This window comes from Myotis davidii, unplaced genomic scaffold (assembly GCF_000327345.1).
Source record: "Myotis davidii unplaced genomic scaffold, ASM32734v1 scaffold262, whole genome shotgun sequence".
In the NCBI taxonomy this organism is placed as follows: Eukaryota; Metazoa; Chordata; class Mammalia; order Chiroptera; family Vespertilionidae; genus Myotis; species Myotis davidii.
Genome location: NW_006293541.1, coordinates 780157 through 798590, shown reverse-complemented (window position 1 = coordinate 798590; position 18434 = coordinate 780157). Strand labels below are relative to the sequence as shown.

General features: G+C 56.6%; 1 protein-coding gene across 2 annotated transcripts in view; it reads right to left on the bottom strand.

Annotated features, from left to right (window-relative positions):
- Positions 1-645: 645 nt before the first annotated feature.
- The window catches only part of PHACTR3 (phosphatase and actin regulator 3), a 104661-nt gene continuing 86872 nt past the window's right edge, over positions 646-18434 (bottom strand). For both annotated transcript variants that reach the window (XM_006767245.2, XM_015566209.1), the window contains 5 exons: positions 10403-10458; positions 5947-6008; positions 4709-4849; positions 3132-3208; positions 646-1239 (listed from right to left, as the gene is read on the bottom strand). In XM_006767245.2, coding sequence (XP_006767308.1) covers positions 1224-1239; positions 3132-3208; positions 4709-4849; positions 5947-6008; positions 10403-10458 — 352 coding nt within the window. In that variant the 3' untranslated portion in view covers positions 646-1223. The remainder of the gene's footprint in view (positions 1240-3131; positions 3209-4708; positions 4850-5946; positions 6009-10402; positions 10459-18434) is intronic.

Genomic DNA, 18434 nt, shown 5'->3' with positions numbered 1-18434 from the left:
TGTGGTTGAAAAATAATTAAAAAAAATACAGCAATGTTGTCAGACACAGAGATGATGCACCTATAGAGAAAATAAGTGTGCTGCTGAAGAGGGCAGGCCTGGGTGTGACACGGGTCCCCCAGCTCCCCAAGGCCCCGCATCCCGGAGGGAGGGGGGGAGGGACGAAGGGCTCATTGTGTGAGGACACCTGTTCAGAACCCACATAAAAGTCCCCTCTAGGGACCGTGTGTCCCACCTAACATGCTCCCCATTTTGTGCCAGGACTACTTCTCACCTGTGTGCTGGGTGCATTCCCCCCTATAATCTCCGCTCCATCTAAACCTTTGTCTCTTAGAACAACTTTTACTACTTTTCATGTGAATTTAAAAATAGCCTTAAGGAGGGCAGATTTTTCATCTTGGTAGAATTTTTCAGCAAATCAGTACCTATTTCTAGGTTTGTTACTCAGTGATACATAAATTTCAATTAATCTGAAAAAGACAGTTTGATTTTCCAAGGCATAAACCATAGGCACTAACAGTTTATAAAACAAAATATAAAAAAATGGAAATTCTCTCTTATGTTTTTGGATTCTGATGGCTCGAAAATAAAACTTGTTTCTTAGACTACTGTTCACACAAAACTCTTATTCCAACCCCAAGAAAATATAAAGCGCAGGTGAATTTCCTGCAATAAGTAATCATTTAATTAAAGAACAAAATTAACAGGAATCAAAATGTTGCAGCTGTATTTCTGTTAGACATTATATAAAAAAAGGAGAAATATAATACAGGAAATAATTTTGTATAACATGAACTTAGAGAGTTCTCAACTCAATCGTGATCGGAGTAAAAATGTCTTTTCAACATAACACAGATGACACCGTGTCCCGCGCCCTTAGGCCCGAGGTCTGGAGTGCCGAGCCTGCACCTGCGAATCTCCACCCGCTGTGGACCGCAGAACTGAAAACAAGGCTCAAAGACATCCAACAGTTTTCTTCTGCAGTCACTCCGGGTCTCTGAGGACCCGACAGCTCACTCCTGGGACGCCAGAGCGAGACCTTCCGTGTCCGTGTCCGTGTCCGTGTCCCTGTCCGTGTCCGGAGAGCAGCGAGGGTGACCTCCCTGCGTGCTCGCTCCTCCCGACACAGCGGGGAGTCTTGAGTTAAATTCAGGAGAGTCCCCTGATGAGTATCCAGTGTTGGTATCAAAAGTTAAACACAGATTCTTCTCAGAAGAAAATCTCTACGGCCTGTGGAATCTAGAAATTATTTTTAAAAGCACAATTATTTCAGGTCATACATTTTGAAGTTGAAATTGCCAAAACCTCCCACAAAGAAATCTTTTGCTATTTAGTGTCTCTTTAGTCCAACCTGGAAAACCTGTTTTGGTTCAAGTGTGTGAAGCACCTCAGGGGGTCCCCCAACCCTCAGCCTCCCTTGTACCCACAAAGGATTGATACCCCCAAGTCTCAAGACTACCTTACACCTAGTTGGAAAGCGGCTCGCTAAATCCCGAGGCACTCAGAAAGGCCAGGACTGCAAATCAGAAGTAATGGGCTGAGGAGACCAGTTATTGGAAATTACAGTAAGTTAGAGTTTTGTTTGCTTTTACAGCTGCTAAAGTGTTAGTGCTTTAATCCACTTAAGAAAATCTCATATGACTAAAAATATTGTTCAGACTTTTAAAAGGGGACTGTAAATCCTAAAATGTGGTAGTATAAAAATCTTATAATAATTATTTCCTGATGTCCAAGTTTTGGGCTCACTCTCAAAATCCCATCATCTAAGACAGCTGTCAAGAACTTAGGAGAGAAAAACACACCTTTTAGTCAACATTTTTTTTAATAAGTACGATGGGAAAATGTATTAAATATTTTACATTACCATACATAAAACACGTGGGAATTATATCCTCTTAACACAGAGTAAGCATTAAAAATAATTTTGAACGTTGACTGGAGACTTTCTTCCCTAAATGTTTTTGATTTCTGAATAATCGAAAACAAGATGATCCATCCCTTCCTAAATATACATCAGTCCTGGGGGAAACTTCAAAAAAATTTAAACAGATTATCTACGTCCTCATTTTCTCCTGCCCCCGCAGCCTCCTCTTCTTCCCTCAATCTCTTCATCATAAAAGTGGCTGGTGGGACAGGATCATATGGCACCGGTCGCAGTTCCACAGCTGCCCTGGCCTGGCAGGGTAAACCTGCTACATGACAGCGCTGCGGCCGCTCTGTGACAGACGGGGCGGGAGGACCTACTGTTCTAGCGTAAGGCAGGCTCCCCTTCCTCCTCGCATCCCGGGCTCGAGCATCTTTAGACCAAGGGACAGAGGACAGACACCGGCTTGAGAGGGGAGGGCTTGCTGCTGAGGGATGAAGGCCCTGGGAGAACTTCAGAGGGGACTGCATGTGGCGGCCACGGGAAAGGAGGAGTGCTGAGAGAACATGCGGCCCACAAGCAAAGAGAAGCCAATCTCCACTTGCCACCAAGAGACCCGCGTCATCCCAATGGACCACGTGGACAGAGCAGGATGCGCCTCGCGGGGAGGTCTCGATTCTGGAAGAACCGGCCAGCATGTTCCCACTGGAATGTATGTTCTGTGGGGATGGGCACTCCTTCACCTCTGCCCTCGAAGGGGGCTGGCACACAGTAGGTACTCAAATATCTGCAGAGGAGGTAAGTGCCCTCTGAGCAGCGGGGGAGCGTGAGTGTGTGTAAAGACGTGAACATAAATGTGAGTGAGATGAGAAAGAGAACGGGAGGGTGGAGGGCAGTTACTCGGCACTCCCAGCGGATAACTAGGGAGCCCTGTAAGCTGCAGTGTCAGGAACGCCAGGAGGGTAAGTAAATATATAAGCAGATTACTTTCAGTGCCTTGAGACTAATTTTGTTAAATGTACATTAACTATGTAGATTAGCCAATGACCTTGCAATACTGTTCTACATAACCACCCCCTTTACCACGCCCTGGGAGGAGCCCTGGGAGCGAACTCCCTTTGGAGCTGAGGTGCATCCTGGCTGACCCCTACAGTTCTCTGCAGCTCCGACTCTGTTCCCTGAACAGAGTTCTTTCTTTGTGGCATTTTCTTTTCTTTTATGAATCCCATGCCATAAAGTATGAATGTCACACAGATAGAAATCTGACCTTGTCAAATGCTTGCTCGAGGCGTGTACCTCCATCTCGTTACTTTTGTATTCATTGAGTTCTTTGCGAATGGCTGCCTGGAATGTAAAACAGCACATTGGTTCACGGGACGGTAAAGTTAACATAGGGATGTGGTGTCCTGGCTGTGGATTAACCACCCTTCCTAACAGTGCTGCCCTCTGTGTTTTGGTAACGTACTCCTAAACAGAAAGGAAGAAATAATAACTTGTTGCTCAGATTTAGACTCTTACTCATCTTCACGGCCCTGCCAAGCCAGTGCGGCCAGGACTGACTGAGGAGGGTTCGGGGGGCTCATAGGCTGCACTGGCGCAGGGGGAGCCCACACTTCCCGGGAGCATGGGGCATGGACGCAGCAGGAACCCTGTCCGTCGTGCACCAAGCACAGCTTCGGGAAACTTACAAAGGAGTCACTCTAACTTCAGTGAGCATTTGTGTCTCGTGTCATTTGAAATAGGACACGGTCATTGCCCGTGGGTGACACTGCCTCTCGCCTGGACCTCCTCCAGCGCCCAAGGCCCACCGTCCGGGGCCAGGTGACCCAGGAGCAGCAGGCACAGCCTGCCTGTGGGTGAGGAGGGCTCTGAGGGCAGGACCCAGGGGGGCTGTTCCCACTCCACAGTGGCTGTCAGACACTTTCCCTGCCCCTCAGGCCCCTGCCAGCTGATGGGACAGGGGCAACCAAGCATCAGTCCACGTACGTGTCTGCGTTTCTCCAAATTGGCGCAAACCCACTCGCATGCCTGCTCATCACAGGTGGAGGGACAGTGAGCAGCCCTCAGACTCCCTGGCAGGGGGCACTCTCCAACCTCTTCCTAAGGCTGGGAGAGTCAGAGGCAGGGGTGCTGTGGGCAGGCGGGCAGAGGCGGACACCGCTGTCTGACCCCTGCCAGGCCACAGCGCTGACCACGGCCAGCACTTCCCGAGCCGTCTGTTGGGGGAAGTAGCAACGCCTCTTGCAGGGGTTCTTTTGAGGACTCCATGGAACGATAGCTGACAGGGGGGCTCAATACAGGGCAGGGTCAGGGCTCGGTGGAGGCTCACTCACCTCACAGCCCCGGGACCCCCATCTCCTTCCTTTCTTCCCGGCCACTCTGGCTGTCAGCTCTCCTCAGTGCCCCCTGGGCCTCTCCTTCTCCTGCCCCACTGCAGCTGGCTTTCCGTGAGCCTGTGTCACCCAGTCTCTTCCGCCAGCCCTGCCTACCTGATTCATCCCCAGGCTTGGGTCTCTGCTCCCACATTCTTGACACTGGGGACCAGAGGAGTCTCTGCTGTGGGCTGTCCTGTGCACTGGGCTCCTCCCACTAGCCACCAGTAGCGCCCCCCACTGGTGACACTAAAAATATCTCCAAACATTGCCAAATGTACCTGGGCCAAACTGTCCCCTAATTGTAGACAGGGCCCTGATCCAGGTTGCCTCTGTGAAGCCAACATCTGGTCAAGGCATAGTGTTAATTTCATGGCTGATGGCCCCACTGTAAGAACACACTCCCCCCATAGCACCGGGTGCCTTTGCCCACAAGGCGGCCCCCGACCAGCTCAGACAGGTCTGCCCGTACCTTGTCTGCCGCCGACAACCTCGTCCAGGGCTTGTCCGCCCGTCTGTCGTAGTCCTGGGCTTTGGCCACTTCCACGTAATCACTGAACCGTATCAGGATTTTCCTGTCTCTCAGTTCGTCCACGGTGGGTCTCTGATTAAGCTGAAAAAAAGGTCATCACCGTGAGGTATCCTGTGCCAAACTAGCTTTCTTAAAGGACTTGGGACAAACAGCACATGTTTATAAAGGAACAGAAAACTGCAGCTGTGAACTGTCACCCTAATGCGAACCATCTCGGAGGAGAAGGTAGAATCAGTGGGCGCCAACCTTTTGGACCTCATGGCCACCAGCGGCCTGTGGACCACCAATTGGCGACCGCTGGTTTAGATTACGCATCTAACGGCCCAGCCCTCCCCTTGATGCATATGTCGTCGGAGGGGCTCATGCACCCCGTCAACTCCCAGGGTGTATATAGCACAGGCTCAGGGTCAGGTTGATGAATGTACGCATACATTTAGGGGCAGAAGTGGCTTCTTTTCAACTATCACTAGATAAGCTTTTTTTTTAAAGTGCTAACTACAACCTAAAGATAAAGTGCTAACTACAATTAGTATTCATAAGTCAAGCTCAAGTTAGGAAAGGGTATCCTCTCCAAGCAGGACAAGATTTATTATTGTTATTATTATTATTGTCATTACTACGAAGCACGGTGGAGGCAGCAGGAAGGGAAACACCAGCACATGTGAATTTAGAGCGGATCTGGGTCCTACAGACCCAGGTGCAGTCACACCTGTATGGGCCTCCGCGAGCTTTAGTTTAACGGAGTCCCGCACCCAAACCCTCAGGGCTAATGAGTTTCCTGCCATCAGGAGCTTCCACACAAATTCCAGGTTTCCAGATAGTCTAAAGGCAACCCGAACCCTGCCATCAGGCATGCTGTCCTGGGCATCGCGTGTAGAGCCCCGTCGGTGAGGAACACGCCAGCCCACACCTGGCTCCCAGAAGCAAAGGGGAAGGCCATCTGGATGGTCCTGCTTGCAGGCGGCCCGGGGGGAGGACGGCAGTGCCAGGGGCGCCCACAGGCACGCACGGGCACGCACGCACTAAGGCACGGTGTCTCCAGCACCTGCTGGCGCATTCTCTGTGCCGGGAAACCCGCACTCAGGACCATGCGGTGAGGCCCTTGCCGCCGCCCTTCAGGCCTGCGCCAGCCCAGCTCCCTCGCGCCCACATTTACCGTCACACTCAGCAGACAGTACCTTTCTCGTCAGCCTCTGCTTGATCTCTCTTCTCTCCTCCTGCTCTGTCTGGTCGTTCCTTTCTGTGAAAGATGGAAAACGGGAAGGAAGGGGAAGAAGGGTGAGACCCTGCTCTCTCCGCGGGCAGGCCCTCGGCTCTCCATCTCTGGCAGCGCATGGGCTCTCGAGGCCACCTGGCAGGGACACCTGTCCACATCGCGCTTCGTTTTGGCACGTTGCCGGTCACTGCTCAGGAGACCGTGGTCTCAACGACACACAGAACATGTGCCCTCCCCTCCCCCGGCGTCCGGGGGCACAGTGACAGCGCTGCTGCTGCTCTGGGCCATCTGAGGGCGCACAGGCAGCAGCTCCCTCCACCCCAATCTCCCTGTGGGCAGACTTCCATCCCCGGGCACAGGTGGCAGACAGACAGCGTGGAGGGTAAGTTATATCGGACACATTCACACACGCATCAATGAATGAATACGAATAGGACTGTGTGCTCGCTTTTTCCCTTTTCCATTTACTAGGATAGACATACTTTTATTTTTAGCCAAGCAATATAAGCCGAGGAACACCCTCTCCAGATTCTGGGCAACATATGCTTGCCTGGAGTTTATATTTTCAAGGGTATTTCCAATGCAAACACTCCCAGACCCAGCTGACTGCTGGCAGGAACCCTAACTCTCACGCGACACCGCATCACTCCTTTTAAAGGGGCCGTCTCTCACCACCATTGGCTCTGCTCCCCAGTGCGACCTGAGCGTTCGGCAGCGCTCACAGCTCCCGTGAGAGCTAAAAATAGAGCGGAGGCTGAGGTGTAGTGGAAACCTCTGCCTCGCCCTAGGATACGAGGTGATGGATGCCCTATTTCTGGCTCTGCTGCTAAATAAAGCCACAGCTCCCTGGTCTCTCTCAGCTCCTGGAAACGCCCCCAGGTTCCAGAGAGGGAACCCTGCGGCTTGTGCGTAATGTATCTCACATGATCTGCCTTCCTTTAAAGCATTTCAAACATCATGCATTTGGGGAACTGGTTTCATGTATTAGCCACTGGCCTGTATTTTTTTTTAAAGGAAGCATTGTGTGGCTGGCATGGCTCAGTGGTTGAGCATCAACCTATGAACCAGGAGGTCATGGTTCGATTCCTGGTCAGGGCACATGCCCGGTTTGCAGGTTTGATCCCCAGTGTGGGGCATGCAGGAGGCTGCCAATCAATGTTTCTCTCTCATCATTGATGTTTCTATCTCTCTAACCCTTTCCCTTCATCTCTAAAATCTATATCTATATCTATCTATCTATCTATCTATCTATATAATTTTTTTAAAGGAAGCGTCATCTTGCATTTGGGTGTTTTATAAAGGGAATCCAAGAAATAAACCAGAAGAAACCATAGTTCCAACCTCTAATCAGAAAGCTGGTAACACACTTAGGGGGAATGTAGAAGGATCACACATAAAGCCAACCAGGTGGGGTTTCAGTGACGATGCCAAACTAATTCTCCAGGCGTGGACAGGCCCAGGACAGCCTCTGTCAGAAGCACTGAAACAAAATCGGATCTTTCTTTTTTCAATTGTGAGCACGGTCAGCATTGCCACCAGGTGACGTGAGCACTGCTGGTGCGTGGATAGCGGGTCTGCGAGAGCGCGGCAGGGCCAGGGCTCTGCTGCCACCACCTCCACGAAGCCCGTCCTGGCCCGTAGCCCGGCGCTCTGCCTGAGTGCCACTCAGCCATGGACTGGGGATCTCTGAGCTCATCTGAGGTGAGGGGCCCTGATCGGAGCCTCCATTCCCAGATTTTCCAGAAATAGTGCTGGGAGCGGCAGCTGGCAGGGCAGTGGTATCCCTCATGGTGCAGCGGCGAGGGCGTGGGCGACAGAGTGGGGCGACCTGGGCGAGAACTCGGGCTCCGTCCCTTCCCAACACTCATGTTAAGGAGGCCTGCTTGCGACCCCATGAGTTCTAGCTTCTTCCCTGAAGGTGGGGACAGCATGCAAGCTTCACAACTTTGCCGTGAAGATGGAAAGAGGGAATGAAACCAGCGCCGAGTCCGCTGCCTGCACAGAGCGAGCCAGGGGCAGAACCAGGGTTCTCGGTGCCGCCTGCAGGACGGGGCCACAGCGTCGCTCTCTCTCGTACCCTGAGGACGCAGGCAGAGCTCGGAGTGTTCCTGCCCTCAGTCCTGCACCCTCTGAGGGGAGCCCACGCAACGGGAGGTGCAGAACCCTCCTGAGCAGAAATGGCAGCCAGGGCAGGAGCCCGGGAGCCTGGGTCGGGCCTGTGAGTGGGAGGCTCCTCCCTGACCAGAGACCTGACTGCTCTCATCCTCCTGGAACAAACAGCCTGCAGCCAGCCCGGCGGCTCAGGGTGCGAGAGGCTCCGAGCTGCCAGCACAGGCGCTGCTTCCATGGCGAGGAGGATGGCACTGCCAAGGCCACGTGCAGGAGACCCACGTCTTCCTTCCCCACGTACTCGGTCACCTCGCCGGCTCTAGTCACTGAGCTCTGACCCTCTTTGTGAGGCTGCCCGGTGATTGGCAAAGACCAGCACAGCCAGGGGCGCTGGCTGGTGGGGGCCCGGGCAGGCCACCACCGCAGGGACAGGGCACCACGGCCGGGGGAGCGGTCCCTGGACAAAGGCTCCGCTGGCCGTGGGCAGCAGACCCCGAGTCTGGTCTTTAACTGGGGCCTCCCGCCTTGAACTGTTACTCTCAGGGCATCTGTGGCTTACGAGCTTTATAGGCGAGTGACTTACTTTTCAGAAATTCAAATACTGGGTAACCTGCCCAGCTAGTTCTGCTCCGTGGATGGAGCATCAGCTTGTGGACTGAAAGGTTCCGGGTTCAATTCCGGTCAAGGGCATGCTGCAGGCTCCTTTCTGGCCCGGGACCTGGTTTGGGCACGTGCAGGAGGCAACCAATCAATGTGTTTCTCTCACATCGATCTTTCTCACTGTCTTTCCCTCTCCCTTCTACTCTCTCTAAAAATCAATGGAAAAATATCCTTGGGTGAGGGTTAAAAAAAAAAGTAGTAACCTAATATTTTTTAAAATATATTTTTATTTGATTTCAGAGAGGAAGGGAGAGAGAGATAGAAGCATCAATGATGAGAGAGAATTATTGGTTAGCTCCCTCCAGCATGGCCCACACTGGGGATTGAGCCTGTAACCCAGGCATGTGCCCTGACCTGGAATCCAACCATGACCTCCTGGTTCAGAGGTCGATGCTCAACCACTGAGCCACACAGCCAGGCTGGTAACTGAGTATTTGACTCCTTCAGCTGCCCATGTGACTGAGCATGTTACCAACAAAAAGCTTTTCTGTGTTTTTATTTAATTTATTTTTTAAAATATTTTTTATTGATTTCAGAGAGGAAGGGAGAAGCAGAGATAGAAACATCAATGATGAGAGAGAATCCTTGACTGGCTGCCTCCTGCACACCCACTCCTGGGGATCAAGCCCACAATCCAGGCACATGCCCCTGACCAAAATCGAAGCCAGGACCCTTTGGTCCACAGGCCGATGCTCTATCCACTGAGCCAAACTGGCTAGGGCAGGAAAAGCTTTCTGTATGTCCTCCCACGCAGCCTAGCACACACAGTAGTTGTTATAACTTACGTTTAAAAAATAAAACGAAGAAGTCTTACTGTTACGGTTAAATGTTTCTAACCGTCTCTAAAGGAGCAGGCTGGCTGAGCAAAGGCGGGGCAGAAACCCAGGTGGGACTCAGGCCCCAGAGCCAGGGCCCTGCCGTCTGCTCTCTGACCAGAAGGCAGCTCGTAACTTTGTGAAAAGGTGCTCACGGGTCAAAAACCAAACTCAGAGAATGTCTGCAGTGCTCATCACACAGAGGAGAAGAAAAAGAAATACTGAGAATCCAGGCCCGAAGACGCCACTCTTTGCAGAAAATGTTTTGGAAAGGAGAGCCTGGGGAGCCGAGAGAAGACCTGGCCGAGAGCACTTTCAGAAGGTTTCCCCCATCGCAGTGACCAAAGTGAGAGGGGCCTGCGCTGCGCTGCTCTGTGGAGGCGACCTGTGCACACCCTGCGGGACACGGTGATGTCCTACCCATCCCTGGGACCCGGGCGGGAGCGTGGAGCCACCTGGTGCACTCTGCGCTCTCCTTTGAGCTGTGGGCTTGCCCCAGGTGTGACGGACGTGTCCCTGTGGGTTATGACAGTGTCCTGTCCGCGCTGCCTGTGCAGTCTGTGGCCATCACCAAGGAGCCCCATTCAAATCTGCCGGGAACCTGCCTGAAACCCAGAACTAATGGCCCCACCCAGCACCTTCGGCTGTGCCAGGAGGCGCTCTCCCAGATTTAAGGGGGTGCTTCTGGGTGCACCGGCTCTCCCCAGGGCTTGCCATCTACACAGAGGACACAGAGGAGCTGGGCTGTGAGAAGGGAGGGCGCCAGGGGACAGCGCCCGGCTGGCCCGGCCAGGCTCAGCACAGGTGCAGGGGCGCGGGGACCCAGCTACTCACGTTTCAGGATGTTCCTCCTCTCCAGCTCCTCCACGGCAGGTCTCTGGCTGAGCCGTCTGCGGAAAAACACCAGAATCACATTGTGCACCATGGCGGTCCCTGTGAAGTCCACCTTACACGGGGTCCGCGAGGTCAGAGGTGGCTGGTGCACCCCTCAAGATCGCTCCCCAAAAGCTGCAGGAGAGAAGGGGACCTCTGGTGGCGACCTCTTGCCAGCAGGTCCAGTCAGACCTCCCCATGGGAGGGAGGTCCCCGCTGTCAAGGGGCGCTGGGGGGAGCGGGGGAGGCACAGGCGCCCCCTCTCCAGGGGCGGCTCCTCATGTCCAGATCCGCGCCCAGCCTGGCGGTCCTGAGGGTCCTGGAGGGACGCGCGTTTGAGCCGCAGGCACGGAGATCCGCGCAGGAGAGGCTGCCGGCCGGTGGGAGGGAGGGGCGCCTGCCTTCAGCTTCTGCAGGAGCTGCGACCTCCCCTGGGTCCCGGACACCTGCGCCTGCCCCTCCGGGTGGCTCCTGCGCTCCTGCCGCCGAACCAGCCTCGCGCCAGCGTGACTGAGCGCGCCCCGCCTCCGCCGGGGAGCCCGCAGCCCGAGGGAGGGCGCCGCCACCAGCGCCTGCGGGAACTCCTGGTGCGCAGCCCGCCCCAGCGCCCCGCCCAGACCCGGGTTTCTGCAACCTGAGGACACATTATCATTTCCTCTCCACGGCTTCTCATGGGGGGCTTGCAGGATGCAGCCCCCGACACATAAATAAATGCGAGGCTTGTCGGGAGGAGGTGTAATTAGCCGAATTCAATGCCAAGCTCAACTGGTTTTGTAACTCCAATAACATTGTGCTTGGGCCACAGCCAGAGCCCCCAGTTCAGGATCTTTCAGCCACTGGGGCACAATGCTGTGCCCCAGAGAGGATGCCGCCCCCAGAAATATTTGTCTGCTATTTATAACCCTGTCCCAGCACAAAGCCCAGGGCGGCCCCAGGGCGCCGTCTCCTCCCTCCACTCAAACAGGACAGTTCGCAGTGGCCCCTGAGGGCTGTGTGTGGTCTGGCTCTGTGGGTGGCTGCGTGCACACCCTGACTTGATGGCTGAGGCGACATGAGCTGCCCCCACAAGTCCAGATCTGCCCAGGGCCAGGAGCACGAAGCCTAGCTCAGTGGGTGGGGCTCCCTCAGCCTGGTCAGATTCCCCAAATGCCACTCACTCAGGCGCTCCGAGCATGACCGGGGAGCATGTGCCCAGGCCCGGCACTGTCCCAAGCCCCAGGGCACAGGGAGGCCCACGAGCAGCCTGCCCTGCCCTTGGGAAGCTCACAGTCTACAGAGGGAGACAGACAAACAGAAAACAAGCGAACAAGAGCAATCCAGGCAGCAGTCATGGGGAGATGAAATGGGGGGTCTCAGGGGAGATCCATTACTGCTGAGACCCCACAAAGAGGAGGCGGTGGCCATGGGACGATCACCCCTCTAGACACCGTGTCTCCTAACTGCTCATGTGCTGGGCTTGCCCCCAGGAGGAGGGAGGGTGGGTGATCAAGGCAGGCTTCCCGGAAGAGGAGACGTCCACCAAGTTGCAGAAGATCGGTAAGGACAGCCTGGTGCCTCTGACGGCCAGGTGGCCAGCGGGGGTGCCCACAGGGACACCTGAGGAGGGAGGCCACAGACTCCCCAAACCTCCGTGGACGTGGCCACCACAGAGCCTTTTCCTTGCCGGAAGCTTGTCTCCTTCAAAATGAGGAGCAATAATACCTCTTCCCAGAGGCAAGAACTGAAGGAGATGACACATCAAAGGGTCGTATCAGGTACTTGGTATATAGTGTCAAGAAAACGTAACCTGTAAATTGAGTTCCTAGAAAGACCTGTCATCCAATTCAGACATCTCAGAAAGGATGGGTCCCGCCCCTCAGTGCAGGTTGGACGGCTGCCGGGCCCCTCCAGGCAGGGGGGAGAGGGGGGACCCCAGGCTGTGAGTGAGCTAGAAAGGGCATCATCTGGGCGGATGCAGCCGCAGGTGCGCAGTGGTGAGCAGAGGGAGCCCGGAGCCAGGGCTGGAGGAGAGGCCCCAGGCCCCAGGTGAGTTCCTCCAGGAGAGAGGATCTAGGTCACTGGGAAGGAGAGGAGCATGAAGGGGATCCGCAAGTCCAGAGCTCCAGCGACACTCACCACCCCAGGAGGACCACCCTGAACCTGGGACCCGCTCCATAGAACTGCAGTGGGGAACGTGACCTTCCTTCATCAGGTGTCTCCTGAGCTCTGGTGACAGGCCTGGCGGGGGGAGGTGGCAGAGAGGAGCTGCCCAGGCCTGCCTTCAGGGAGCGCAGGCTCTGGGGCAGGGTGGTGGGGTGGTGGGCGGTGGGGGAGGGAGTGAAGAAACACACACACTGTCCTCTATTGTCACACAAGCAACCATGCATCTCAGTGGGGACCAGGCCAGGAGGCGGAACTCAACAGGGCACGTCGGGTGGGAGAGACTGAGAAAAGAAAGGAAGGTAGAGAGGCACCGGCCGTCTCCCAGCCTGGGCCCGCCTGAGCGCACCGAAGAGGTGGGGATGGGGGGCTAGGGGCCGGCGCCTTGCAGACCAGCCTGGGACTTGAACAGGAGGTACAGGTATGGAGCACCTGGAGAAGGGCAGGGTAAGGGTGGCATGTGTGGGTGGGCGTCATCTGGAGACATGGGACCCCCAGTAGCTCACTAGGCCCCCCTCACCTCTCCTCTGCTCAGATCTGGAGTGAAGCCCCTCTGCACCTGACCCTCTGTCCTGAGGAAGGAGGAGAGGACCCAGGAGGTGACCGGGGATGGAGGAGAGGACCCGGGAGGTGACCGAGGACGGAGGAGAGGACCCGGGAGGTGACCGGGGACGGAGGAGAGGACCCGGGAGGTGACTGGGGATGGAGGAGAGGACCCCTGACGGCTGGGTGGCCAGGACCCTAGAGCGGGTCCGGAGAATAAACGATGCGCTGTCCCGTCCACATTCCTCAGGCTGTCAGATTTCCCTGGGACCAGCACTGAGGCCACCCAGGGGCACTGAGTCCAAATTTGAGTCCCAGCCCTGCCATCTGCCCGGGTGGGGGTGGGGTTAGCGAGGAGGGGGGGGACCCAGGATAACAGCTCCCATATCTGAGCCTCCCATCCCCTGGCCCATGAGCCCAGGGGCACTGAGGGGTCCAGAACATGAAAGCAGGGAGCGCTTTCCATGATGGGCCCAGGCTGGGCCTCGCCCCACGGGGTGCACACGCCCCCTCACTTCCTCCTGGGCAGAGGCCACAGCAGCAGCTCACAGACAGGCCGCCTTCCACCTTCCCGGGGAGCGAAGCCTCAGAGCGACAGCCAGCCCCACTCCCACGGCCTGGACGGGGATCCGCTCCACCACCAGCCTGAGTCACCAGGGAGCCTGACCGGGAAGGGGTTCCCCAGGGTGCGGCGTCACACCCCTTCAACAGTGATTCCTCCTGCCAGACACAAGCCGTGCTGAGGTAACCAGGGGTGAGTGGGCAGGCCTGGGAGATGGGGGGGTGGGGAGGAAGGAGATGAGGGGGAGGAGGGACAACCCATAGGGCCTCCTCAGATCCGCCAAGGCCACAGGATGCTGCCCCAACCCTGAGCCCTGGGGCAGACACCCCACCTGCTCTGGGACACCCCCTTCCCCCCCATGGCAGGGTCCCTTCTCTCACCACCAACTGTGGGCTTCCTGACACGCAGGAAGTGAGAAAGCCACAGGCCTGGCTCTCCCCCGCTGGCCCCCCAGGCGGCCTCCCAGGTGGGCGCACTGCGGGCAGGGGCAGCGCTGGGCTCTGGGGTGGGCCTCAGCCCTCCCCTGCGGGGCAGCAGTCTGTCTGAGACCAGGAGAGACGGCGGGGCTGCAGGGGGAGCTCGCACAGGAAGGAGCCCGATGGGGTCCCCATTGCCCTGCTTGGCCTTCTCTGGGCCCAGCTGCCAGCCCAGCCCAGAACCAAGACACCGACCCCACGATGGCCCGGGCCTGGGCTGCTGCCCTCTGGCCTGCTGGGCAGGACACTCAGTGAGGTCCTCGCTCACACGGACCTGGTGCCTGGGCAGAACCTGCTGAATGCCAGCCCCGGCTGCCCCTCTGCTGCCTGGGCTTCCCTCCCCTCGCCTACTTCCTCCCATCGTGGCTTCTTTTCGTCACGCTGGCATGCCCAGCTTATTCCTCCCTCAGAGCTTCTACCTGTGCTGGTCCCTCTCTAGACTTTCCCATGGCTCAGCCTAAACGTCTCCTCCTCCAGGAAGCCTGCCCTGACTGCTCAGCTGAAGTAGCCAACTGCTCTCTGCACTATTCGCTCTCAGTGCATATTTTCTGTTTTGTGGCCTTTGTGGCTGGCGGGGTCCAGCCTTTCTCGAAGACCCAGCCCCAGGATCCCAGACCTGCCTCGCTGGCCCCACAGTAGCCTAAGCTCACACCTTACAACAACCTCTAGTTCCTCTCCTGCTGGTTCTGTCTCTCTGCTGTCTGACACACAGCGTCCTCTCAAGTTACCGCTGCTCACTCAGCTCCAGGTTTACCAACGCCCAGTCCGCGTGGAACACCACCATCCTCCTCCTCCCAGCAGCCGCTGCCCGCCTGGGCTCCCCAGTGGCCACACTGGCCTGCTGTGCCTGTGGTCAGGTGAGTTCATTCAGCCTCTGCACGTCCATTCAGGGGGAACTGAGCGGAAGGCCCTGGAGCCAGTCAAGGCAAGAAGCTAAAATACTCTGACGGCTTGTGTGGGCGGAAAACGCGTGGAAGCAGGAAACCCTACTACTGGGAAGGTGCTGCCTTAGGTGTCTTCCGTGTGTCCTTAAAGTCTCCCTCGTCTCCAAGAGCCGCCTCTAGAAGCCGTAGATGATGCCCCCCGAGTGTCTCACAAGAGGACTCCTCCCACCCCCATGAGACATGCTGGATTCCAGCTCGGAGGGTGTGAGTCAGGTGTTCAGAGCATGAGCACATCACGTTTGTGATTTCTCCTTTCATCGCTTCCAGGCTCACCAGGGAGGGCAGCCGGCCTCCTGAGGGGACTGTGACCCCCTCCAGGTGACAGGCCACTCGCAGCAGGGTGAGTGCACACTGACTGCCTTGTGGATGTTTCCCTCGTGTCCACTTTGGAGCGTTACAAGCATCAGTTTGTAACTGAGCGGCTGCCTCTGGGCGGAGGGTGTGGCGGGTGGGAGTGAGACGGTTTGCTTTTCACCATGTATATCTGTCTCTCATTCTGATTTTAAAACATAAAACAACAGGGAGGCACCCCACTGCCTGTGCCCCGGCACAGACCATCTGGTTGGCGGAGCACAGCACTCATGGAGCGCCCGCGGGTACCTGGCCCCGCCTCCCCCTCGCTGCCCACGGCCCGGCCTCTGTCCCTCCTCGGTCACTGCATCCCCACCTCCGAGCTTTTGCTCAGGTGGCCCCCTCCAGGCCTTCCCCGCCCTCCCCTCCTGCCTAGGCGAGGTCTCCTGGGCAGAGGGCCAGCCGCACGGGCTCCCCTCTCTGCCCCTCCCCTCGGGAAGCCTGACAGCCCCCTCGTGGGCCAAGAGGCTCCTCCACGGGGTCTCCCACAGTGCCTGCCCCACCTCAGTAAGTCTGGGGGCAATGGTGGGGTGGGGTCCAGTCCAGTGCCTGAGGCACAAGGCAGAGGCCCAACAACGCGGGTAAGCAAGAGAATCCTGGACAATAAGATACTGAGGCACGGAGAGACACAGGCTCCTATCTGTCCTGGATTTTAAAGAAACAGCATCATCTACCCACCAACGCCTGCGGGACATGGACCCCCACCAGCCCAGCGAGGGGACGTAGCGCTCGTGCCCAGGGCCTGCTGGAAGCACTCCCTGTGTCCCTGACCACATGCCCCGAACCTGTGCACGTCACCTGCCCCTTTTTACCTTGGCCTCCTCCCTGGGCCCCTGTCTTGGAGGCAGTGCCCACGTCCACTTGGTTCCTCCTCCTTCCCCAGGATCTGATACTGACGGTGGCACACAGAGGCTGCTGGGAAGTGTCTGTCCTTGAGTGGAAATGTCGTGGAGGAAGTCGTCCCTGAGGAGGGGACGGCCTAGCTGTCCACGTCACCCAAGGGCTCTCAGAGTTACCCTCTCCCCGCCCTTCCTCAGCTTGCCACCACCGGCCACGCTGCCCCCGGGCCCAGACCGGACAGTGGGTGTGTGGGGCACAGGACAATGCCCCGTGTGGCCTCCGATCACACTGCTTGGGAGATGGCAGCGACCCAACAAGGAATGTGTCTCCCTCGTTTGCTCAGTCCTTCTTTGTTCCTTCGATCTGTCTAGTCACACAGCTAATCTGCACTCCTGCAGCAGCAGAGCTGCTGGCTTCCAGCTCAATCTCCATTCTCCGGAAGGAGCATCGGAAAGCTGACTCTATTCAGCGGAGCCTCTTTGCCAGCGAAGATGGTCACATGATGAAGTTGTGACCCAGGGACAGCAGGTAAGGGTGTGCTGAGGAGCTTCTGGGGGGATCCTTCCTGAAGAGCTGTCTTGGCTGGGATGTATGCACTTTTGGGACTTGAACGTGATATCTGGGGCTCCTGCAGCCATAATGGACCATCTATACTAATAAAAGGGTAATATGCTAATTAGACCGGGACACCTTCTGGGAGACCTTCCGGACATCCTTCTGGACAAAGAGGGGGGCAGTTGGGGGCAAGCAGGCTGGCAGAGGGGTAGTCAGGGGTGAGCAGGCTGGCAGTGGGGGCAGTTGGGGGTGAGCAGGCCAGTAGGCAGAGTGGTTAGGGGTGATCAGGCCAGGAGGGGAGGGCAGTTGTGAGTGATCAGGCCGGTGGCGTGGGGGCAGTTGGGGGCAAGCAGGCTGGCAGAGGGGTAGTCAGGGGTGAGCAGGCTGGCAGTGGGGGCAGTTGGGGGTGAGCAGGCCAGTAGGCAGAGTGGTTAGGGGTGATCAGGCAGGCAGGCAGGCGAGCAATTAGGAGCCAGTGGTCCCGGATTGCAAGAGGGATGTCTGACTGCTGGTTTGGAGGATCGGGCCTAAACCGGCAGTTGGACATCCCCTGAGGGGGCCCAGGTTGGAAAGGGTGCAGGCTGGGCTGAGGGACACCCCCTACCCCCGTGCATGAATTTTGTGCACCAGGCCACTAGTAGAGGATAATTGAGCAGGAAGCTAAAGGAGCCTGGATCCTCAGAGACTGTGGAACCACCAGGCCAGGCCTGACTGTCTACAACTATTTCATGGAGCAGGGTGGTTCCAGGTCTGGCATCCAGAGCCAGATGGCCAGCTGGGTCCAATCTCAGTCCATCCCCTACCAGCTGTGTGACTTTGTACATCTTAGCTACCCTCTCTGAGCACTTACATCTCAGACTCGAGTGAATGCAGGCACAGCACAGTCCCTGGCATGGAACATGAGTTAGTAACTGTTAGCTGTAATTGCACTAGCATTGCTACGACTGCTGCTCACACAGCATGCGCCCTGTCCGGGTAAGCAGGCTGGTCCAGTCAGTCCCTGCAAACAGCCACGCTCAGGCAGGCCAGGCGACTCCTCGGGGCTCACTCAGTCCTCACTTCCAGCCGGACGACCTCAAACCCAGCAGGCCACCTGCTCCCCGGGTCAGGAGTCGTGTTTGTGGACACTGACGGGAGATGGATGTGGTCTTGCATTTTCTTACAAAACATGCTGTACCTTCCTGGACAGATTCCCAAGCAACTGAGGAAAACAGACAGCAGCTGACCCGGGGAGGACTCGAAGGACTCGGTGTGTTCCACATCAGCACCAAACAAGGGAGCCGAGCCTGCCCCGCAGGGGCCACAGCCCCACCCACGCTCTCCTTCCTGGGCACCCTCAGTGCTGCGCCAGCGCCAAGGCTTGTGCTGATGCGCCCCAAGGCTTAGGTTTTGTCAAACCCTTCCCATTCCGGAGCTGTTTCCTGTTGCTTAGCTACCTACACCTAAAGGCAGAAGGTGCCCTGCTGGTTTCTCAGTGGTTAGAGCCTCAGCCCATGGAATGAAGGGTCCCGAGTTTGATTACGGTCAAGGGCACATACCTCGGTTGCAGGCTCGATCTCTGGCCCTAGTCAGGGCATATACAG